At 38.5% G+C, this 25,334-nt stretch overlaps 1 protein-coding gene across 11 annotated transcripts in view; it reads left to right on the top strand.

Moving 5' to 3' along the window:
* BAZ1A (bromodomain adjacent to zinc finger domain 1A) overlaps positions 1–25,334 on the top strand; it is a 120,160-nt gene that overhangs the window by 66,786 nt on the left and 28,040 nt on the right. For 6 of the 11 annotated variants that reach the window (XM_063645911.1, XM_055291537.2, XM_063645904.1 and 3 more), the window contains 10 exons: positions 3,142–3,276; positions 4,955–5,054; positions 5,748–5,914; positions 10,304–10,399; positions 11,184–11,322; positions 13,124–13,270; positions 19,816–19,911; positions 20,035–20,259; positions 21,754–21,919; positions 22,456–22,569. In XM_063645911.1, coding sequence (XP_063501981.1) covers positions 5,042–5,054; positions 5,748–5,914; positions 10,304–10,399; positions 11,184–11,322; positions 13,124–13,270; positions 19,816–19,911; positions 20,035–20,259; positions 21,754–21,919; positions 22,456–22,569 — 1,163 coding nt within the window. In that variant the 5' untranslated portion in view covers positions 3,142–3,276; positions 4,955–5,041. Of the gene's footprint in view, positions 1–3,141; positions 3,277–4,954; positions 5,055–5,747; positions 5,915–10,303; positions 10,400–11,183; positions 11,323–13,123; positions 13,271–19,815; positions 19,912–20,034; positions 20,260–21,753; positions 21,920–22,455; positions 22,575–25,334 lie in introns of all 11 variants that reach the window. The other 5 variants (XM_063645905.1, XM_063645908.1, XM_063645910.1 and 2 more) reach the window with 3 other exon arrangements.

Consider the following 25,334-nt stretch of genomic DNA (forward strand, 5'->3'; position numbering starts at 1 on the left):
TATTATTCCAATAGTTTATATAAAAGAAATGAAACAAATTTTAATGTTAAACATGATGAGGTACTTAGGAGAAATAGAAAAAAAAAAAAATACCAAGGATGAGATTGAGCATAAACATAGGTTTTAAAATGTTATGAATAAGTGAGCCAATATCGTGCCACTGCACTCCAGCCTGGGCAACAGGAGACTCCGTCTAAGGGAAAAAAAAAAAAAAAAAAAAAAAAAGTCATGCGTAGATTTCAAGGGCAAGTGCCGGGGGAAAAATACCTTGAGTAAATACAATGAAGAACGCAAATTTACTAGAGAAACATAAGCACCCCAGTAGGAAAATGGTCAAATAGATATGACTAAAATTCACAGTGGATGAAATATAAAAACTTGAAAACGTAAGATTGCATCATCTGAAAAATAATTTTTTAAAAATGTGAGCATATTTATGTATCTGCCTTGATAAGATTCAATTATGTTCTGTCTATAGCATTATCAGGCAGCTATATTAAATGATGCTTACAAAAAATTTTAAAGATTTAGATACTTGCGATAAATGGCTAGAACAGTGCCTGACACTTGGTAGGCAATTGATATTGTGAATAGTTGTATATGTATATTGTAAACAGCCAGTTGGCCAATTCCTCTAATTTACAAAGATTTCTTACACATCAGTGAGCAAAGATGACCCAATTGGAAAATGGTGATAAAAGACATCAGCAAATATTTCACCAAGGAAAAAGTCAATGAACATGGAAAGAAGCTCAACTTTACTTAATAAATAAATGAGAATTAAGGTCACAATAAACATTTTTCACTTAGAGTGTAATAGAAGATTATTAATGGATATGCTGGTGTATTAATCCATTCTCATACTGCTATAAAGACATACCTGAGACTGGGTAATTTATAAAGAAAAGAGGTTTAATTGGCCCACAGTTCTGTGGGCTGTACGGGCTTCTGCTTCTGGGGAGGCCTCAGGAAACCTACAATCATGGTGGAAAGCAAAGGGAAAGCAAGCACATCTTCACATGGCTGGCAGGAGAGAGCGTGAAGTGGGAGGTGCTACGCACTTTCAAACAACCAGATCTCATGAACAGCAAGCGGGGAAGCCCGCTCCATGATTCAGTCACCTCCTACCAGGACTGCCCTTTAACACTGGGGAGTACAATTCCACGTGAGATTTGGGTGGGGACACAGAGCCAAATTATATCAGCACAGCACTTTGTGAGCAAGCACACAAAGTTTGATAACCAGTTTTGGTGAGCATAGACTGCTGTTAGGAGTACCTACAAGTACACAAAGATATGGGTTTTGTGTATTGTGTGTATGAATAAGCAACTTTGGCAATTAATGTACTAAAACGTATTTTGGCCTTTATGAGTGTGTATATATATATTTGAGAAGAAACCACCCATGTGCTTTATATTCATATTTAAGGTGCAATTCTGTAGATAATTACATAATTCTGTAGATAATCCTGTTATCCCACATAATTCAGAAGGTTAATGTGGGATGGAATGTGATCATTTTAATGAAATTTCCTTAATGGGAAATTTTGATAGATTCTTGATTTATTATCATCGCCAGAACTGGTTGAATTCTAGGTGTTTAAAGCTGTGCTCTACCTACAAAAATAATTATACACAAAATACCCTTTTCTGTTTTGTTAACTTTTTGTATTTTGTGTCATTATTTTCTCACACATTTCCTGAAAGGTATTTCTGTAAATGGCACTTGTTTTCGTTGACTTGTTTGAGAGGAAGAATGATGATCTTGGCCATTAGGTCAAAAATAACAAAAAGTCTAGGGTTGCAAATGGATAAAAGGTAAGCAAGACTGGGCGCAGTGGCTTATGCCTATAATCCCAGCACTTTGGGAGGCCAAGGTGGGCAGATCACTTGAGGTCAGGAGTTCGAGACCAGCCTGGCCAACATGGTGAGACCCTGTCTCTACTAAAAATACAAAAATTAGCCAGATGTGGTGGCACGCACTTGTAATCTCAGCTACTCGGGAGACTGAGGCAGGAGAATCACTTGAACCTAGGAGGCAGAGGTTGCAGTGAACTGAGATCATGCCACTACACTCCAGCCAGGGTGACAGCAAGATTCTGTCCCAAATAAATAAATACATAAATAAAATTAAAATAAAAGAACTTTAAAAGGCAAACAAATTCTAGATACAAGGTAAAAGGAGATAAACTATTGGATTTAGTAATTATTCTAGAACCACACCATTTCTGGCAAGAATGAGGTTGACTTCTGAACTTAAATTCTTTGTTTAAACTTTATAGGAATTTGCAAGTATTTCTGCTTTTATCAAGACTAGAGGGATGTAATGGGAAATTTGATACATTAAGTATTTAAGTTATTACTCTACCCTGGGAGGAAAATCTAAATAAATGTTCAGCAGTTGGCAAATGGTTAAGAAAGGTTAATACAGTGGATTTTTAATGTTAAATATATGGATTGATTATTCATTTACATAGATTGATTATTCATTTACGTAGAAAATCTCACAAAGTTTGTTAAAGCAAAACAAATTATTGTATAATATATATGTAATTTTGAAATACAAGAAACTGTACAACCATTCTTGAGGTATTGTAAAGTAATCTTTGAATTGTGGTTTTCTTTCTGGTAAGGCTAATTAATTATATAGTGGATAAAGGATTGGTTAAACCAACTAAAATGTATTTTACTACACAATAATGCATAAAATTCTAATGCTTTTATCCTTATCTTTTTTTTTTTTTTTTTTTCCTGAGATGGAGTCTTGCTCTGTCACCAGGCTGGCGTGCAGTGGCACAATCTCTGCTCACTGTAACCTCCACCTCCCAGATTCAAGTGATTCTCCTGCCTCAGCCTCCCAAGTACCTGGGACTACAGACGTGTGCCACCACATCCAGCTGATTTTTGTATTTTTAGTAGAGATGGGGTTTCACCATGTTGGGCAGGATGATCTCAATCTCTTGACCTCATGATCTGCCCGCCTTGGCCTCCCAAAGTGCTGGGATTACAGGCATGAGCCACTGTGTCCAGCCTATCCTGATCTTTTAACAGCATTAATAGTGGCCATATGACATGTTAGGGCATATCTGTATGTTGTTTACTAATGTGTTATTATTGTACCCTATGTCTTTGTTTTATTAAGGCATCATCTCTTTCAACGTATAAAATAGCAGAACAAGATTTTTCTTATTTCTTCCCTGATGATCCACCCACATTTATCTTCAGTCCTGCTAACAGACGAAGAGGGAGACCTCCCAAACGAATACCTGTTAGTCAAGTAAGTAGAGAATTGATTAAAACTACATTTTCACTGTTAGTAAAACAGTATTCAGAATCAAGAAGTATGTTTGTCTCCCCTGACATCCATAGCCTAGAGGAAGAAACTCATTACCTCACCAAAAAGTATGTGAGTGTGTTCTATATGTTGGTAACTGCTCAGCAATGAGGCTTGTAGAAGTTTCAGATGTGAATTAGATATGACTTTCATACCAAAAGGATTTTATACCAAAGTGGAAGCAAGCACATAAGCAATTACTGAAATGTAAAGCAGGGAATAAACTATGGGATTGAAGTGTAAAATAAAGAGCAATAAATTCTGACAAGAAGAAGTTATAGGGGGCTTTAAAAAAGCAATAATGCAGCCGGGCACAGTGGCTCTTGCCTGTAATCCCAGTACTTTGGGAGGCTGAGGTGGGTGGATATTTGAGTCTAGGAGTTCTAGACTAGCCTGGCCAACATGGCAAAACTCTGTCTCTACTAAAAATACAGGAGCCTGAGGCACGAGAATTGCTCAAATCCGGGAGGCAGACAGAGGCTGAGGTTGCTGTGAGCCCAGATCATGCCACATTGCACTGTAGCCTGGACAACAAAGCCAAGACTACATCTTAAAAAAAAAAAAAAAAAAAAAAACCTACACAAATTAATTAGGTTAGAGACATTCTTAGAAGAAATAAAATAAAAATAAAATTTTACATTGGCCACAAGAATTTTTCTGGTATGTCTTTTTTCTACATCTTTTATATTTGATATTTACACCATCTAGTTTATAAAGTAAGCTGAAAGTTTGTTTTTCTAATGCATTTTTAAGGCTCTTTCTATATATTACCAGTTTTTCCTGAGATATTCTTGTAATAATTTATAGAGCTACAGAGTTTATAGAGCTACATGTTCTATTTATTACTAAGATTAGAGTTATTAACAGTTCAGTTACACTTTTTTTTTTTTTTTTTTTTTTTTTTTGAGATGGAGTCTCACTCTGTCACCCGTGCTGGAGTGCAGTAGCATGATCTTGGCTCACTGCAACCTCCACCTCCTGGGTTCAAGCAGTTCTGCCTCAGCCTCCTGAGTAGCTGGGGCTGCAGGTGCATGCCACCATGCCTAGCTAATTCTTGCATTTTTAGTAGAGATGGGGTTTCACCATGTTAGCCAGGCTGCTCTCAAATGCCTGACCTCAAGTATTCTACCTGCCTTGGCCTCCCAAAATGCTAGGATTACAGGCATGAGCCCCTGTGCCCGGATCAATTATACTTTAGAATAAAAACTCATTTTAGACTGGGCATGGTGGCTTACACCTGTAATCCCAGCACTTTGGGAGGCTGAGGTGAGTAGCCCACTTGAGGTCAGGAGTTCAAGACCAGCCTGGCCAACATGGCAAAACCCCATATCTACTAAAAGTACAAAAAAAATTAGCTGGGTATGGTGGCACATGCCTGTAATCCCAGCTACTCGAGAGGCTGAAGGAGAAGAATCGCTTGAGCCCAGGAGGCAGAGGTTGCAGTGAGCTGAGATCACACCATTGCACTCAAGCCTGGGGGATAGAGCGAGACTTTGTCTCAAAAAAAAAAAAAAAAAAAATCATTTTAGTATAAAGAAAGTGTAATTGGTGAGAGTTTTAAATTTTTTGCTTTTTATTCTTACTATAAGAACCAGGCATACTATTTTGGATTTTTTTTTAGGAGGACAATGTTGCTAATAAACAGACTCTTGCAAGTTATAGGAACAAAGCTACTAAAGAAAGAGATAAACTTTTGAAACAAGAAGAAATGAAGTCACTGGGTGAGTTTTAACATTCTTCCCAAAAGCTGATTAGGAATAAGAAAGAATATTTCTCTGCGCCTGAGTGGGGGATGTTTCCGAAATGGCATGTTTCTGGTTAATTGTTTCGAAGTGCAGTTATTTTTTCTATCAGATAACTATTGTTTGTTTGTTTGCTTGTTTTATAAATAAGACCGCTTCATCTCTTAAAATTTCATGGTCTTGCATATTCCCTATTAAATTGCTTAGTGCGAGATTAAGCAGAAGTTTCAGTTTCCAGGGCTTACAAACTGGGGCTGTTTTGTTTGATTCATACAGCCTTTTAAAACATTGCTTCCCAAACTTGAATATACATATGAATCACTTGGGAATCTTGTTAAAATGAAGATTGTAAATTAGGTCTGGTGAGGGAATGACATTCTGCATTTTTTAACAAGATGATGATAACCTTACTGCTGGTCTTCAGATCACACTTTGGGTATTAGGGCTTTCAAAGGCACAGATATGTTTGTCCCAGTACTGTAGTTTGTCATAAACTTAGCCAATTTGCTTTTCCTGTTTTAATAATCTGCTGGCTCCCTGTAGGAATTTTAAGAGTCTCTACTAATCTCATTTAACTTTAAATTATTTCAAGGATTCTGTTGTTACATCAAAAAAATTGCCAAGTGTTATTTTGTCTATATATATAGTTCTAAGTTTGATTTTTCTTCACAGCTTTTGAAAAGGCTAAATTAAAAAGAGAAAAAGCAGATGCCCTAGAAGCGAAGAAAAAAGAAAAAGAAGATAAAGAGAAAAAGAGGGAAGAATTGAAAAAAATTGTTGAAGAGGAGAGACTAAAGAAAAAAGAAGAAAAAGAGAGGCTTAAAGTAGAAAGAGAAAAGGTATTCATTTGAGTATATTAGCTATACTCTCTACATATAGTAATACTACTTTACGTATCTACATCTATGGTTGATTTTTAAATGCTTTTACTACTTTCATTCACATTTATGAATATGCATAGAAAGTTGATTTGTTTATCTCCCTTTTGCTTTGGAAAATTTAACATGCCTTTACACATCACTTAAAACTTCTTTTAGAATGCAGTTCTAAATGATTTTATTTTTTAGACTTCCAAATTTAGGGAAGATGATATATGTAAAAGTTTATATGTAAAACTTTAAGAGGTAAAATACACAGTTTGAAAAATAAAATAGGCCGGGTGCAGTGGCTCATGCCTGTAATTCCAGCACCTTGGGAGGCCAAGGCAGGTAGATCATGAGGTCAGGAGTTCGAGACCAGCCTGGCCGGGATGGTGAAACTCCATCTCTACTAAAAATACAAAACTTAGCCGGGCATGGTAGTATGCGCCTGTAATCCCAACTACAAAGGAGGCTGAGGCAGGAGAATCGCTTGAAAATGGGAGGTGGAGGTTACAGTGAGCCAAGATCACGCCACTGCACGCCAGCCTGGGCAACAGAACAAGACTCCATCTCAAAAAAAAAAAAAATGAATAATGTTCTTATCCTACTTGAAAAATAAGGTGTAATAATAGTGTTTCAGCAAATCTTTGATTGTGGTCTTCAGTGATACATATTCCTTAGAGAATTCTATAGCTGGTTTCCTCCAAAGTCATTTTCAGAGATTTCTTGGGATATTCACAAGTAGCCTTAGAGGATCATATTACATGCTCTGTGCCCATTTTAGTTGTCTATAGTCTCCCTTGAATTTTTTTTTTTAATTATACTTTAAGTTTTAGGGTACCTGTGCACAACGTGCAGGTTTGTTACATAGGTATACATGCGCCATGTTGGTTTGCTGCACCCATTAACTCGTCATTTACATTAGGTATTTCTCTTAATGCTATCCCTCCCCCCTCCCCCCACCCCACAACAGGCCCTGGTGTGTGATATTCCCCACCCTGTGTCCAAGTATTCTCATTGTTCAAGTCCCACCTATGAGTGAGAACATGCGGTGTTTGGTTTTCTGTCCTTGTGATAGTTTGCTGAGAATGATGGTTTCCAGCTTCATCCATGTCCCCGCAAAGGACATGAACTCATCCTTTTTTATGGCTGCATAGTATTCCATGGTGTATATGTGCCACATTTTCTTAATTCAGTCTATCATTGATGGACATTTGGGTTTGTTCCAAGTCTTTGCTATTGTGAATAGTGCAGCAGTAAACATACGTGTGCATGTGTCTTTATAGCAGCATGATTTATAACCTTTCAGTATATACCTAGTAATGGGATCACTGGGTCAAATGGCATTTCTAGTTCTAGATCCTTGAGGAATCGCCACACTGTCTTCCACAATGGTTGAACTAGTTTACACTCCCACCAACAGTGTAAAAGCATTCCTATTTCTCCACATCCTCTCCAGCACCTGTTGTTTCCTGACTTTTTAATGATCGCCATTCTAACTGCTGTGAGATGGTATCTCATTGTGATTTTGATTTGCATTTCTTTGATGACCAGTGATGAGCATTTTTTCATGTGTCTTTTGGCTGCATAAATGTCTTCTTTTGAGAAGTGTCTGTTCATATCCTTTGCCTGCTTTTTGATGAGGTTGTTTGCCTGGGTATCACCAGCGGAGCCTGCAGAACAGCAAATATTGCAGAACAGCAAATATTGCTGCCTTATCCTTCCTCTGGAAGCTTCATCCCAGAGGGGCACCTACCTGTATGAGGTGTCAGTTGGCCCCTACTGGGAGGTGTCTCCCAGTTAGGCTACACAGGGGTCAGGGATCCACTTGAGGAGACAGTCTCTCTGTTCTCAGAGCTCAAAAACCGTGCTAGGAGCTGCCAGACAGGGATGTTTAAGTCTGTAGAAGTTTCTGCTGCCTTTTGTTCAGCTACACCCTGCCCCCAGAGGTGTGGTCTACAGAGGCAGCCAGCCTTTCAGAGCTGCGGTGGGCTCCACCCAGTTTGAGCTTCCCTGGCTGCTTTGTTTACCCACTCAAGCCTCAGCAATGGCGGACCCCCTCTCCCCCTGCCAGGCTACTGCCTCGCAGGTGGATCTCAGACTGCTGCACTAGCAGTGAGCAAGGCTCTGTGGGCATGGGACCCGCTGAGCCAGGCAGGGGATATAATCTGCTGGTGTGCCGTTTGCTAAGACTGTTGGAAAAGCGCAGTATTTGGGCGGGAGTGTCCCGATTTTCCAGGTACAGTCTGTCAAGTCTCCCCTTGGCTAGGAAAGGGAAATCCCCTGACCCCTTGCGCTTCTTGGGTGAGGTGATGCCCGCCCTGCTTCGGCTCGCCCTCCGTGGGCACCAGTCCCAATGAGATGAACCAGGTACCTCAGTTGGAAATGCAGAAATCACCCTCTTCTGCATTGATCACGCTGGGAGCTGCAGACTGGAGCTGTTCCTATTCGGCCATCTTGGAACGGAAACCAAATGTTTGTCAAATAGGCCATTGAGGTGGTATAGGAGGTCTAATATAAGTTTACTCCACAAAACATAGAGGACAGAAAAATCGCCAGAAATCTGATGGTAACATTTAGAGATAGAATTAACACTTTTTTTTTTTAGATGGAGTGTCACTCTGTCGCTCAGGCTGAAATGCAGTGGCTTGATCTGGGTTCAGTGCAACCTCTGCCTCCCAGATTCAAGCAATTCTCCTGCCTCAGCTTCCCAAGTGGCTGGGATTAGACGTGCCCACCACCACGCCTGGCTAATTTTTGTATTTTTAGTAGAGATGGGGTTTCACCATGTTGGCCAGGCTGGTCTCAAACTCCTGACCTCAAGTGATCTGCCTGCCTCGACCTCCCAAAGTGCTAGGATTACAGGCATGAGCCACTGCACTTGGCCAGAGAGAATTAACACTTTGATTTGTTTATTTCTAGTCTTTATCCTCTGCCTTAAAAAAACAGATCACTCACCATTTAAAGTTTTATATGCTTTTTTTATCTAACATGATCATAAACATTCTTTCATGTTATTAAATATCTTAAGTGGAATTTTTAATGACTGCATAACTTATTAGTCATAGCTAAGTGCTTTAAATAATACTGCTGTGTTCAAATTTCTGAATAAAGTCTTCTTTTTTTTTGGACTATGTCCCAGGATAAATTTGTAGAAGTAGAATAAATCAAAGGGTAAGAATATTTTTAGAACTTTCTATACATATACATCACTAAGTATTTCCCAAGCATGTGCTTATTTACACTGTTAGCAACAATGAATTAGAATGTTAACCTTATTTGATCCTATAAGAATTATTTCTGAGGTTGGGGGTAGATAATTTATTTAAGCAAACTATTCAAGTTACAGCAAGTTCCATAACTATCTAGGCATTTTATGTTGAAAATTTGATAAGTGCACATCTGTTTACCTCTGTTCTTCCTAAATTTCAAAGAAGAGAATAATACATATTAAACATACTTACTGGAAAAATAGTAAAATATTTTACTTACACTGCTTTATTAGAGACATTTAGCAGTTAATATTTATCTTGCAATTTCAAAAACCAGAATCAAAAAGTAAGGGTTTCAAAAGACCGAGAGAGTAAGAGAAGTAGCCTGAATTACAAGAAAGAAGTCCATCTATTCTAATATTGTTGCTTTTAATTATTGTTCCCTCTTTGTGTCTCTAGGCTGTTATCAGATTCAAATGAATCTTGAAAATGACAAATGTATTACAAATATAAGGGGAAGTTTCATTTTAGGCAGTCTAATAATTTATTTTGCTAGGATCTTATTGATAGGAAGTAGAGGGAAAGCTATAGATCAAGTCAGATTAAATTAATATTTATTCAAGAGCTGCCCAGGCTGGAGTGCAGTGGTGTGATCTCAGTTCACCCCAACCTTCTCCTCCTGGGTTCAAGCGCTTCTTGTGCCTCAGCCTCCTGAGTAGCTGGAACAACAGGCGTGTGCCACCACACCCGGCATATATATATATATATATATGTTTGTATTTTTAGTAGAGATGGAGTTTCGCCATTTTGGCCAGGCTGGTCTCAAACTTCTGACCTCAAGTAATCCACCTGCCTCTGACTCCCAAAGTGCTGGGATTACATATGTGAGCCACTGCACTCGGCCCATTTTCGGTCTTCATAGCATTATTTTGATAGGTATTATTTTGATCAGTGGTTCTAAAACTTTAGCGTGTATTAAAAACCACCAGAAGGGCTTGCTAGAACACCAGTTGCCAAGTCCTAACCTCAGAGTTACTGCTTCAGTAGGTATGGGGTAAGGTCCAAGTATTTGCATTTCTAACAAGTTCTCAGGAGATGCCGATGCTGCCATATAAATTTCTTACATGAATTGTTATTAACTTTTAAAAATTTTTAGGAAAGAGAGAAGTTACGTGAAGAAAAGCGAAAATATGTGGAATACTTAAAACAGTGGAGTAAACCTAGAGAAGATATGGAATGTGATGACCTTAAGGTATAAACATGTTATGTGATGTTTGGCACACATAGGTTTTAAATGCCCTGTGTGGCTTTGCTGATGAAATCATTCTTTTATTTAATAGCAGCCTCTTTTCTTTATATTTAACCGAGAGGAAATAGCTAGTTAAGCAAATGTTCACACTTAGAATTCCAAGGTAGCATTGTTAGTGTTTTATAATCAGCTTTGATAATGATTCTTATTCTGTAGAAATAATAGGTCAGTTTGTGTGATCCTTAATAATCCAAAAACCACTGTAGCCAGGCATGCATTTAGCTTGATTGCTAGGTAAGGATTCTGCCTATTTCCAGAAATGGCCAAAGTGTCCAAATCAAACTCATTCAACTTGGCTTATAAAGAACAATTTCAGTAAATCAAAATCAGTAGATAGTAGATTAATTATGTTCCAAATCATAAGGCGGTACTACATTGAAGGTAGTATTTCACAGCTGATTTGACTTCAGAATGTGGGTTAAGAGACTCTTACTAGGAAATATAGTCAGAAATACACTCAGCCTAAAGTTATGTTCTTAGTATAAGGAAGAAAATGTTCCTTTCTCCCAGTCCCTTCTCAGGAACTGTGATTTAGTAAAGTTGGAACAAGTTCAGGACATCTATAATTTTAGAAGTTCCAAAGGTGATTGTGATAAACAGCAAGGGTTGAGAACCAGTAGCTTACAAAGAATACTTCTTAATAGTTAGGTAAAAAGTATGTCATCTCTACCTTTTAAGTTTTCCTGTTCTTGGTTCAAATAGTTATATAAATTGTTTAATCTTTCAGGAACTTCCAGAACCAACACCAGTGAAAACTAGACTACCTCCTGAAATCTTTGGTGATGCTCTGATGGTTTTGGAGTTCCTTAATGCATTTGGGGAACTTTTTGATCTTCAAGATGAGTTTCCTGATGGAGTAACCCTAGGCAAGTGCTTTAGTTATCTATTGCTACATTATAGTTCATCTTAAAATTACTGGCTTTAAAAAAACAAGCCATCCTGTAAGGTTCTGTGGGGGCACTGGAGCTGGGATCTCTCTGGTCTGGCTAGATGTTCAAAATGGCTTCTTCTCACACAGGTCTGGTGCCTCGGTCCTCTTCATGTGGCCTTTCATTTCATCAGAGTATCTCATACTTATTATGTGGCACCTGGGGGCTCTAAGAAGCAGGAAGCAGAAACTGCTAGCCCTCTTAAAGCCTAGGCCTGGAATTGGCACAGCCTTACTTCTGCCACATTCCATTGGTCAGAGCAGTGAGAGGCCACCGTGGGATTCAACAGGATTGTGGAATAGACTCCACTTCTTGAGCAGGGAGTGGTATATGGGTGTTTGCAGACAGGTTATTGCCTACCTTTAATTTGTAATTCTCTTTGGCCTGTGTACTTATATACTTTTACTTTGTATAAACATTTATAATGAGTTTAGTATAAGGAAAGATTTGGATCAAATTTTGAATTTTTGGCTGTCACATGGTTCAATAATTTTCTTAAAATCCATGTAGAGACTTTGAAATAGAGAATTATAATGCCACTCATTGTTTTTTTTCTTGAGACAGAGTCTTGCTCTGTCGCCTAGGCTAGAGTGCAGTGGCGCAATCTCGGCTCACTGCAAGCTCCACCTCCAGGGTTCAAGCAATTCTCCTGCTTCAGCCTCCCAAGTAGCTGGGACTACAGGCACCCATGACCATACCCAGCTAATTTTTTTCTTTTTTTTTTTGAGACGGAGTCTCGCTCTGTCGCCCAGGCTGGAGTGCAGTGGCGTGATCTCGGCTCACTGCAACTTCCATCTCCGGGGTTCAAGCAATTCACTGCCTCAGCCTCCCGAGTAGCTGCGATTACAGGCGCCCGCCACCACCCCCAGCTAATTTTTGTATTTTTAGTAGAGACAGGCTACTGTCTTGAAGGCTGGTCTTGAACTCCTGACCTTGTGATTTGCCTGCCTTGGCCTCCCAAAGTGCTGGGATTACAGGCGTGAGCCACAGCGCCTGACTCAATTTTTTTGTATTTTTAGTAGAGACGAGGTTTCACCGTGTTAGCCAGGATGGTCTTGATCTCTTGACCTCGTGATCCGCCCGCCTTGGCCTCGCAAAGTGCTGGGATTACAGGCGTGAGCCACTGTGCCCGTCCTATAATGCCACTCTTAATATTTAATGTATATTCTTTAGGAGGGCTTTCAAATTCTTTTATGTCCCCTTATGAGGTGGATGAGGCAAGAATCATTGTGTCTTATAGATCAAGGAGGTCTGAACAGTGCTGGTTTAGGTGAGATGAATTAGATAAGAAACATTTATGACTTAGACATAATATTAGGATTAAAACCTAATGTGGATAATGACCTCTGCTGTGCACTATTTGCACATACATAGCCCTCAAGAACAGTGGCACAATAACAAATATTTGCATTGTTCAGATTAGAATAAAATTGTAATTTTTGAAATGTGCCTTAATTTGTGTCTTAAATTTAAATTTAAATGAAATATGTTGATCTATTGAGGCTATTTTGACTTACTTGAATGAGGTGACTTTGGCTTATGATTTTATTGTATTTTATTGTAATCATTATAAGTTGTTTCTTATTTTGGCTTGGATAATACTTGGTTATACTTTCATAAATTGATGCTTAAGAAAATAGTCGCACATACTATTGTTGATTACATGTTTATTCCAGTGGAGTTGTTTTTTCAGTACATGAACAGAACTTTAAATTTATTTTAAACATTTTATTCACAGAAGTATTAGAGGAAGCTCTTGTAGGAAATGACAGTGAAGGCCCACTGTGTGAATTGCTTTTTTTCTTCCTGACTGCAATCTTCCAGGCAATAGCTGAAGAAGAAGAGGAAGTAGCCAAAGAGCAACTAACTGATGCTGACACCAAAGGTCAGAGTTCAATGTTATTGCTGATTGAACCATAGTAGTTTTGTAGCGAAACTAATTTTTGAAGGCTGATTTTAAATTAAATTGGCTTTTATGCTTATAAAATATAGTTGTTCAGGTTACCTGATGTTGTATCATATGCTACAACATATGGATTATGTTATAAAAATTTTGTTTTGATATAACCTGTGTCTGACAACCTTAAAGATATTTTCCCTCAGTCTATCTTGCTTTTATTCCTTTAGACTTTTCCTATGATTTAGGAGCATTACAGATTTCATTGACCAGTATCTGTAATTCCAAGAGATTCTGCTAACTAGCACTCTAACACTGTTTCTTTGTTTTTTGGGGTATTTTTTGGCCCTCAACTAAGGAAATACTTTTTTTTTTTTTTTTTGAGACAGAGTTTTGCTCTGTTGCCAGGCTGGAGTGCATTGGCGTGATCTTGGCTCACCACAACCTCCGCCTCCCAGGTTCGAGCAATTCTCCTGCCTCAGCCTCCTAAGTAGCTGGGATTACAGACGCCCGCCACCATGCCCAGCTAATTTTTGTATTTTTTAAATAGAAACGGGGTTTCACTCTGTTGGTCAGGCTGGTCTCGAACTTCTGACCTCAGGTGATCCACCCGCTTTGGCCTCCCAAAGGGCTGGGATTACAGGCGTGAGCCACTGCGCCTGGCCAGGAAATACTTTAATTGTAATTAATACTTTAAAATGAAAATACTACGCTGATTTCATTTTAGATCTGACAGTTTTTACATCAGAGTTAAGCAAAATTTTACTTCTGAATTTGAACTAGATAATTTGCCCTTTAAGTTCTGTACGCTTAAATATCTGGAGTCAGTGTATGGTACATGTTAATGTAGGAATAATTCTTGAGGCAAACCCTTTCATATTTTTAAAACAGTATGTTCACTATTTTGTTTAGGATTTACCTCAGTCAGAGGAAATGTTAAGCATTTCTAATAAGAGATTGATTTGGCGTCCTGAATAATACCCTGAGCTTTGCCATATATGAGATTTAGGACCAGAAACTTGATTAAACAATACTTGAGTGTGTTGCATAAAAATTCACAGTAAGAAAGAACTGTTAGGAGACATCTTGATATCAGAATATTGGTACAGAAAGATGGGACATTCCTCCAGTCAGATAGTTTTCTTGACCTTAGATAATTCAGGATCATCTTTCTTTATGCCTGGTCTCTGAAGCAACAGGATATTGATGAGTATGCATTGATGTTTGTTGCCTTTTGATTTTACAGCCTGAGTTCAAGCAAAAATATATTTATATCTAGCTTGAGTGCTAACCACCATAGGTCCCTTATTAAGACCATTTTAAGCAATATGACCCCTACTGTCATCTCAGATAATTTAGTCAATTAAATGATAATTCTTTTAGCTATTTATTAGTGGCCAACAGCATTATAGGGTTATTGATCAAATTCTAACAATACAAGACATAAGGCTGTATTTAATTCCAGATTTGAATTTTGTAGTTTTGGAAGTCATGGTGGAAAACAAAAGTGTGGTAAAAAGAAAATGGTATGGGAAAATCAGTATAAAGGAAAAATATATATTAAGCAATGGTTGGTGTTTGAATTGCCATTACTACTCTTTTCTCTTTTCTTTTCTCTTTTCTTTTCTTTTCTTTTCTTTTCTTTTCTTTTCTTTTCTTTTCTGAGACGGAGTTTCACTCTTGTTGCCCAGGCTGGAGTGCAGTGGCGCAATCTTGACTTACTGTAACCTCCGCCTCCCGGGTTCAAGCAATTCTCCTGTCTCAGCCTCCTGAGTAGCTGGGATTACAGGTATGCGCCACCATGCCCAGCTAATATTGTATTTTTAGTGGAGACAGGGTTTCTCCATGTAGATGAGGCTGGTCTCGAACTCCCGACCTCCGGGTCTGCCCGCCTCGGCCTCCCAAAGTGCTGGGATTACAGGCTTGAGCCACCACGCCCAGCTGCCATTACACTTTTATTATTGATCTATGAGTTTTTTAAATAACTATTCCCTATATAGGACTGTGTATTAATATAAGATGTATCTCTCTAAGTATTGGCCACTAAATAAAAGTTTTAATGCTCTGTTTGAAAATATTTAGCCTGGGCGACATAGTGAGACCCCTGTCTCTACAAAAAATAAAACAAGGCTGGGTGTGGTGGCTCATGCCTGTAATCCCAACATTTTGGGAGGCTAAGGTGGGCGGATCACTTAAGGTCAGGAGTTCAAGACCAGCCTGACCAACATGGTGAAACCCCATCTCTACTAAAAATACAAAAATTAGCCAGGCATGGTGGCGCATGCCTGTAATCCCGGCTACTTGGGAAGCTAAGGCACCATAATCCCTTGAACCCAGGAGGCAGAGGTTGCAGTGATCCGAGATCACGACACTGCACTCCAGCCTAGGCAATAGAGACTCTGTGTCTCAAATAAATAAATAAATAAATGAATAAATAAATATTAGCCAGGTGTAGTGGTGCATGCCTGTAGCCCCAGCTACTTGGGAGGCTGAAGTGGGAGGATTGTTTGACCCTGGGAGTTTGAGGCTGCAGTGATCTGTGATTGTGCCACTGCATGCCATCCTGGGACAGAGTGAGACCCTGTTTCAAAGGAAAAAAAAAAAAGAAAATATTTATTTAAATGTTAGGGAGGGAAAAAAAAGTAAGTCTGGCATGTTTCACTCTTTTCTCACTTCCCTGTTATTTATTATTGGCCACATTTTATATGGTTACTGAAGATCACATAGCTAATAAGTGATGTAAGAGACGCAGTTTCATTAAATTCTCATACTATTTTGAGGTAGATATTATTTTCTGCATTTTACATATAAAGAAACTGAGGCTTAGTTTGAAGAAACATGGCTAATAAGGAGTTGATGGGATACAAGCTCAAGCAGTCTGATCTAGATCTCATTACAATTGTGCTATGTTGTTTCATAATATGGTAAAGAAGTTGAAATTTTGAATATTTGTTTCTCTGGCATTGCCTGTAAAATTATTTGTCTTTGAGAACATCTAATTTCTTTGGCCCTTGGTCTCCCTGTTTTTGTAACAAACCTGAGAGATTTTGACTACCAATTTAAAAAATCTTACATTTAATACATCAGTTCCTCTCTTTAGTCTTATATCATGAACTAAAAAGCCCTTTAAAGTATGGGAACAAGACCATCCTCTTTATATAGAACAGTTTTGTGTATTTGTTGGATCATTGTCTAGTGTTAGAATTGTATGCACCTAATTCTAGATTATCATGACAATAAATATATCTGTTGCAGGTAGTCATAAAATACTGGATATAATTCAGCTATATTCTCTTGGTTGTGATGTACCCAAGTGACTATCACTAAGCAAATCCTAGAATGATATTTACAGTTTCTTAAGAATGACATATGATAAAGCGTTAAAGAATATATTTTAGCATATTTAACACAATTAAAAATACATTTCATTGGTTTTTCATTTCCTAAAGGCCTTTTTGTAGCCTTTGTCTTAGGAAATTATAACTTTCTATAGCTGGTATAGGTTGAATGTGGTGATTGCTGCAGGATGAGAGCCAACACACTTTTACAACTTTGTATCTAGGACTGTTGTTAATTTTGGAGTGCTCATTAATTAAATTTGTTTGGCTTTGTACGTAAAATGAACATTGAGGAAATTTTAGGTCTAGTATTTTTCCGCGACAGAAGAATATGATTTCTGTCATTTGGGCTAGATTAGGTCTGGTAGGAATGACTTTTGGCATATATGCAAATTTTATAGATAGCTTCTCCTGTGTGGCCCTATGTATGCTTTAAATGCCATGAAATTGTCAATGATTGTAATCAGATACGATCCCAGAGCTGCCTTTTTCCTTTAGTAAGGGACTGTTCTCTAAGGTTAATTTTGTCAGGCTTTGAACTTTGGTAGGGGAGTCATATAGTAGAAGGCTAAAGAACCACAGAAGATTAGCCTAGTGATATTCAAACTCTAACCCAAGGCACCCTACAAGTTGTTCAGAAATTCTTCAGTGCCACTGCAGGAGAGCTGGAAAGATGAAAAGGCAGAATTCTCATCTCCATATCTCACTTTAGCAAGAGCATCTTTTATCTCTTTTATATTGAGTTTTCAAGAATTTTTTTTTTTGGAAGAATTTGAAAGCTGCTGATCTAGAGTCATTCCTTTAAGAAAATGGGCCAGGCATGGTGGCTCACACCTGTAATCCCAGCACTTCAGGAAGCCAGGGCAGGTGGATCAGTTGAGCTCAGGAATGTGAGACCAGCCTGGGCAATGTGGCAAAACCCCGCCTCTACAAAAAATACAAAAACTAGGTGGGCATGGTGGCATGCGCCTGTAGTCCCAGCTACTGGGGAGGCCGAGGTGGGAGGATAGCTTGAGCCTGGAAGGCAGAGGTTATAGTGAGCTGAGATCGCAGCACTGCACTCCAGCCTGGGCAACAGATTCAAACCCTGTCTCAAAAAGAAAAAGAAAAATTAGGCTGAGCATGGAGGCTCACGCCTGTAATCCCAGCACTTTGGGAGGCCGAGGTAGGTGGATCACAAGGTCAGCCTGGCCAAGATGATGAAACCCTGTCTCTACTAAAAATACAAAAAATTAGCCGGGCGTGGTGGCGGGCACCTGTAATCCCAGCTACTTGGGAGGCTGAGGCAGAGAATTGCTTAAACCTGGGAGGCGGAGGTTGCAGTGAGCCAAGATTGCGCCACTGCACTCCAGCCTGGGTGACAGAGTGAGACTCCATCTTAAAAAAAAAAAAAAAAAAAGAAAAGAAAAATGAACCCCAGATTAAGTGACTTGTCTCAATGGCACATTACTAGGCACTAGCATAGCTAATACTAGAATATACATTATCTGACTCTTAGTCTGAATTTGTGTACACTGTACTATGATGTAATAGAAGGGTTTTTCATAGCTTGACATTTTGATCAATCTGTGTATTATAATTAGGAATAATTGGATATACTAATGCTTTACATATATTTGTACCAGTAGATTTGCTGTTTAGTTCTATTTGTAAGCGAAGCACTGTTTTAAAGCTAAAGCAGTTTATTTAGAAAATTCAGGGAAGTCTTCCTATTGTGTTTTTTTGTTTTATTTTGTTTTTTTGTGACAGAGTCTAACTCTGTCGCCCAGGCTGGAGTGCAGTGGTGTGATCTCGGCTCACTGCAACCTGCGCCTCCCAGGTTCAAGTGATTCTTATGCCTCAGCCTCCCAAGTAGCTGGGATTACAGACATGCGCCACCACGCCCAGTTAATTTTTGTATTTTAGAAGAGATGGGGTTTCACCATGTTGGCCAGGTTGGTCTCAAACTACTGTCCTCAGGTGATCCGCCCGCCTCAGCCTCCCAAAGTGCTGGGATTACAGGCATGAGCCACCACGCCCGGCCCCTATTGGTTTTTGGATTGGGAAGTTTTCTTTTTTTTTTTTTTTTTTTTTGAGACAGAGTCTCGCTCTGTCACCAGGCTGGAGTGCAGTGGCACAATCTTGGCTCACTGCACCCTCCGCCTCCCAGGTTCAAGTGATTCTCCTGCCTCAGCCTCCCGAGTAGCTGGGACTACAGGTGTGCGCCACCACACCCAGCTAATTTTTGTATTTTTAGTAGAGACGGGGTTTCACCATGTTGGCCAGGATGGTCTCAATCTCTTGACCTCGTGATCCGCCCACCTCAGCCTCCCAAAGTGCTGAGATTACAGGCATGAGCCACCGCACTTCGTCTGGGAAATTTTCCAAAATAAAAATGTGAAATTTTAATGAAGATATTTCAATAGTTAAATTACAGTAGTGCCATCTTTAACTTTTTTTAGCTCATTTTCTGTGATGATTTTGTGATGGCTACAACCTATACTTTGTTATGACTTAATCTTAAAATATCCATAAAAGGGCTGGTCACCGTGGTTCACGCCTGTAATCCCAGCACTTTGGGAGGCCGAGGTGGGTGGATCACCTGAGGTCAGGAGTTCGAGACCAGCCTGACCAACAAGATGAAAACCCGTCTCTATTAAAAATTCAAAAATTAGTCAGGCGTGGTGGCAGGTGCCTGTAGTCTCAGCTACTCGGGAGGCTGAGACAGGAGAGTTGCTTGAACCCAGGAGGTGGAGGTTGCAGTGAGCCGAGATCGTGCCACTGCACTCCAGCCTGGGTGACAGAGCAAGACTACGTATCAAAAAAAAAAAAAAAATCATAAAAATTGGAGTATCTTTAAATAGATTCCAATTTTCAAGGTAGACTTTTCTAAGGTTATATTGAGTGAGGAGATTTGTTTTTAATTCTAAAGTGCATTTTATCTTTTGGGGGAATGTTTATGTGTGTCTCATTGGTAATTTGGAAATTGTCTTTTCTGTTAAGTTACGAAAATGTCAGTGTGTAGTGCATGGTTTAGGATTTATAGCTGTAGGTGGTGATGAAACAGAATGTGAATATTGCTTGTACCTAGTGTTTGTTCTTTTGAGGTTCTGAATGTTAAGGCGTTTGCTGTTTCTTTCATCATTTAAAACGGGCATTATTCCCAAATATTCAAGCTTTGATTTGCACTAGAATAAAGTATTTATTTCCTTAAAGATTTAACAGAGGCTTTGGATGAAGATGCAGACCCCACAAAATCTGCACTGTCTGCAGTTGCATCTTTGGCAGCTGCATGGCCACAGTTACACCAGGGTATGTGTGGGTTTTGTTTTTTTTTGTTTGGCTTTTTATTTTTAACTTTATAAAGGCATATTTACATTGCTGAGTACTTATTGTTTATATTCTAAGTGACTATTTCATTTTTAACAACTATAGGCTGCAGTTTGAAAAGTTTGGATCTTGATAGCTGCACTCTTTCAGAAATCCTCAGACTGCACATCTTAGCTTCAGGTGCTGATGTAACATCAGCAAATGCAAAGTATAGATATCAAAAACGAGGAGGATTTGATGCTACAGATGATGCTTGTATGGAGCTTCGTTTGAGCAATCCCAGTCTAGTGAAGAAACTGTCAAGCACCTCAGTGTATGATTTGACACCAGGTAAGCTTTGCAAATTGGAATTTGCATAACCTGCCCACTTCCTCTACCCTCTTATGCCCAGAAAACTAAGGAGCTGATGAGAAATTTTACAATAAATCAGTATTAAAAGAGAAAAAGAGAAAGCAAACTATTGTTATTATTCATATTAACTTTATTTATGATTGTCTTTTATTTGGATTTTGTAATATTTTTAAATGTATTATTAGTCTACTACATCTACTGAGTTTAAAAGGGTGAGAATTAGCTAGAAAATTAGCTTTCTCTTGTATTCACTAGTGTATCAGAAGTTTAAATCTAAATGGCTGCTAAATCCTGCCATTCACTTGAATAAGTGTTTGAGGTATGAGAAACAGTATATGAGGTTAAGATGAAGCTATTTTTCACTTCCTTTTTAAAAAAAATTGCATGTACAAGTAAAGAGTTTAATTTAGTATACTTTAGAGAACTTACAATAAAGTAGAATACCTTACTTCCTAACATTTGCAGTCTTTGTAATTTATGGTGGTTTTTTTGTGCAGTGTTTTAGAAGTAGTAATTTACCATTATCTTTTTTTAATTCATGTGATTATAATTTAGTATTGATTTGAACTTCAGTTACTCAGCCAAAAAATTAAAACTTGAGGGCTGGGCACAGTGGCTCATGCCTGTAATTCCAGCACCTTGGGGAGGCCAAGGTGGGCAGATCACCTGAGGTCAGGAGTTCGAGACCAGCCTGGCCAACATGGTGAAACACCATCTTTACTAAAAATACAAAAATTAGCTGGGCGTGGTGCTGTGCGCCTGTAGTCCCAGCTACTTGGAGGCAGAGGCAGGAGAATCGCTTGAACCCAGGAGGCAGAGGTTGCTGTGAGCCCAGATGGTACCATTGTACTCCAGCCTGGGCGACAGAGCAAGACTCCATCTCAAATAAGTAAAATAAAACTTGAAAAACAATTGGTAATTACAAAATTTCTCATGTTTACTTAACTAGTATACAAGATAGACATTTGAAATGCCTCATATATCAATAGCTGTAAATTGGATTCAAAGTTGCCTTTTTTTTTTTTTTTTTTTTGAGACAGAGTCTCACTCAGTCGCCCAGGCTGGAGTGCAGTGGTGCGATCTTGGCGCAACGCAATCTCTGCCTTCTGGGTTCAAGCGATTCTCCAGCCTCAGCCTCCCAAGTAGCTGGGACTACAGGCACATACCACCACATCCAGCTATTTTTGTATTTTTAGTAGATACGGGGTTTCACCATGTTGGCCAGGCTGGTCTCGACCTCCTGACCTCAGGTGATCTGCCCATCTCAGCCTCCCAAAGTGCTGGGATTACAGGTGTGAGCCACTGCGCCTGGCCCATAATTGCTTTTTTCTGAAGACATGTCATTGACATGTTTGAGAGACTACTCTGTATTCTTTATTAGGCATTTTCACATTGAGCCACAAATTTAAAAAGTTCAAACACAATTCATTTGTTGTGATTGATAATACAGAAGTATTTACCAATTTTTGACAGGAGAAAAAATGAAGATACTCCATGCTCTCTGTGGAAAGCTACTGACCCTAGTTTCAACTAGGGATTTTATTGAAGATTATGTTGATATATTACGACAGGCAAAGCAGGAGTTCCGGGAATTAAAAGCAGAACAACATCGAAAAGAGAGGGAAGAAGCAGCTGCCAGGTAAGAGATCATTGTAATAGTTGTGTTAATGAAAGCTGTTTATTTCTTTGCATTTAAAACCATATTTCACATGGTGCTGTAATGTGGCATTCATTATACTGATGTTTGATGGCTTTACTAAGAGCTTGTGAATGAGGCCAGGCATGGTGGCTCACGCCTGCAATCCCAGCACTTTGGGAGGGCGGATTACTTGAGGTCAGGGGTTCAAGACTAGCCTGGCCAACATGGCCAAACCCCGTCTCTACTAAAAATACAAAAATTAACCAGGCATGGTGGCACATGCCTCTAATCCCAGCTACTTGGGAGGTTGAGGCACGAGAATCACTTGATCCTGGGAAGCAGGATCAGCCTGGGCAGAAGAGTGAAACTCTGTCTCAAAAAAAAAAAAGAAAAGAAAAAAGCTTGTGAATGATTACTACATTATAGTTTTATAATAGTGTTTGGAGTACTTTCCATGATTTGATTAAAGACAAGATGCTAAAAGTGAAAAGTATATGTGCATCAGATAGACTACCATATTTCATTTTAACTTTTAGAATTCGTAAAAGGAAGGAAGAAAAACTTAAGGAGCAAGAACAAAAAATGAAAGAGAAACAAGAAAAACTGAAAGAAGATGAGCAAAGAAATTCAACGGCAGATGTATCTATTGGGTATGGTTTGAATCTCACTGTTCACCTGCTTTACCATACATAAAGAATAAAAACCAGGCACCTTAAACTCTAAAAATGCTTTCACATTTTTAGAAAAGTTGTCTTTTTATTATAGGTACATGATAATTTCCCAGAAAAACACTCAATAGGCTATTTTTAACCAATAATATATTTCTCTCTCCCCTCCACCAATATCACAGGTGTACACTGTATTTCACAGAGTTATTCTGTGCCGTATAGAGGAACAGGGTTGAGATTGGATGTTTTTTGGTAGATGATATAGGGAGAGGATGACAGCACCTTAAGTAATTTAGAGATACCCAAATATTTTATTGCATTTTAGAAGATTTGAGATAGGATTGTCTATGAAAACAAGTAGGAATTTGACAGAAATCATCTTTTTTCTTTTTTAATGAAATCTGCAAAGGAAAGTTCTGGAAAAACTCAATATTCCAAAATTAGTATATTGACTTTGACTTTTTAATACTTATGTGTAAAAATACCCATTAATAAGCCTTAAGATCTTAGGTCACAAACTCGCAATAGAAGAAAATATTTGCAAATCATATATCTAATAAGGGACTTATATCCAGAATATAAAAGAATTCTTATAACTCAACAATAAAAAATTGAAAGATTCAGAATAGGGAGTTAATTTTTTAAATGTCAAAATATAAAGAAGAAATAATAAAAAGAAAAAAAAAAATTTTAAAAACAACCCAATTAAAAAGTGAGCAATGGATTTGAATAGACATTTCTCCAAAGAAGATATGCAATAAGTACATGAGAAGATGCTCAGCATCATTAATCATCTGGGAAATGTACATCAAAACCACAGTAAGATACCACTTCACACCCAGTAGGCTGACTGTAATCAAACTGACAAACAATAACAAGTTTTGATGAGGAGCTGAGAAGTCAGGACTCTCATACATTGCTTTTGGGAATGTAAATGATGCAATTACTTTGGAAAACAGTTTGGCAGTTCTTCAAACAATTAAACCATTTGTTACTGTATGACCCAGCAGTTGCACTCCTAGATACATACCTAAGAGAATTAAAAGCATACCTTCACCCAAAAATATATACACAAATGTTCATAGCAGCATTATTCTTAATAGCCAGAAGTGATAACAACCCAAAGTCCATCAATTGATGAATGGATAAACAAAGGTATATCTCTTCTGTGGTATGTCCATACAGGAGAATATTATTCAACAATAAAAAGGAATGGAATTCTAATGCAGGCTATAATGTGGATGAACTTTGAAAATATATGCTAAAGAAGCTACTCATGGCCAAGTGTGGTGTCTCACGCCTGTAATCCCAGCACTCTGGGAGGCTGAGGCGGCTGGATCGCCTGAGGTCAGGAGTTTGAGACCAACCTGGCCAACATGGTGAAACCCCATCTTTACTAAAAATACAAAAAATTAGCCAGGCATGGTGGCACACACCTGTAGAGGCAGGAGAATTGCTTAAGCCCTGGAGGTGGAGGTTGCAGTGAGCCGAGATTGTGCTCCAGCCTAGGCAGCAGAGTGAGATTCTGTCTCAAAAAAAAAAAAAACAAGCAACTAGTGACAAAAGACCACACGTTGTATGACTCCATTTACATGAAATGTCCAGAATAAGCAAATCAGTAGAGAGTAGATGTATGGTTGCCGGGGTAGCAGGAAAGAGGAAATGGGAAATGACTACTAATGGATACGGTGTTTCCTTTTGGTATGATGAAAGTGTTCTGGAATTGACAGTGGTAATGATTGCATAACCGTGTGAATACACTAAAGACCACTAAATTGTACACTTTAAAATGGTGATTGTTATGGTATGTAGGCTCAGTTTTTTAAAAAAGAAAAGTAACACTGTACGGATTTCACGTCTTCACGTTTTTTAAATGTTCATTCAGCCCCGCTCATTTACATTTTCCTTGACTCTTTACATTAGAGCTTGCAAAACCCAACTTTGGATGGATTTAGAACATAATGGTGTAATTTATTTCAAGGTTCATATAATTTTAGTTTTAATTTGGATAACGTAATGAATTAAACAACTATATTGTGTTCATTCTGCCTGTTTACTATTTCTGAATTTCTCTCCTCCACTATTTATCATCTTCTCTCCTTCCTACTCTAAGCCACCATCACTGCCTAGCCAGCCACCTAGACCACTGCTGATCTGTTACTATTATTACTGGCTTCTTTACTGATCTCCCCTCATCTACTTTCTTTCCCAGGTAATTTTTCACACAGTGGCTACAGCACTTTCTAATATCATTTCCCTTTTCTAAATTCTTCTGTTTTTTTCCTGTTGTTTTTTGGATAAGGCCTTACAAGGCCCAGCCTAATCTCACCCTGCCTTTTTCTCTCATCTGCCTCTTGGATTACTGCTTTCTCCTTTACACTTTTCTCAAAATTATAAGCTCCTCCCATTTGTCCTGAGCTCTGTGCCTTTGTGTATGTTATTCCTCTGTAGCACACACTCCTCCCCATATCCCTGGTCTCACATTGTAAAATATCACTTCTTCAAGCCAGCCTTTTTGATCCCTAAGAGTCGGTTTCATTCTCCTTGAAATGTTTTCATAGTACCTTGAACTTCTCTTGTTTAGTACTTACTACATATTTTTTAAATGATTTGTGTAATTATCTGTTTTCTCTGCAAGACCATAAACTGTGTCATGTTGTTCACTACTTCCTAAGCCTATAATGCCTGGTACTTAATAAGCAAGCAATAAATATTTCATAAATGGAATTATATATTCATTAGTAAAT

Source organism: Symphalangus syndactylus, chromosome 9 (assembly GCF_028878055.3).
Source record: "Symphalangus syndactylus isolate Jambi chromosome 9, NHGRI_mSymSyn1-v2.1_pri, whole genome shotgun sequence".
Lineage (NCBI taxonomy): Eukaryota > Metazoa > Chordata > Mammalia > Primates > Hylobatidae > Symphalangus > Symphalangus syndactylus.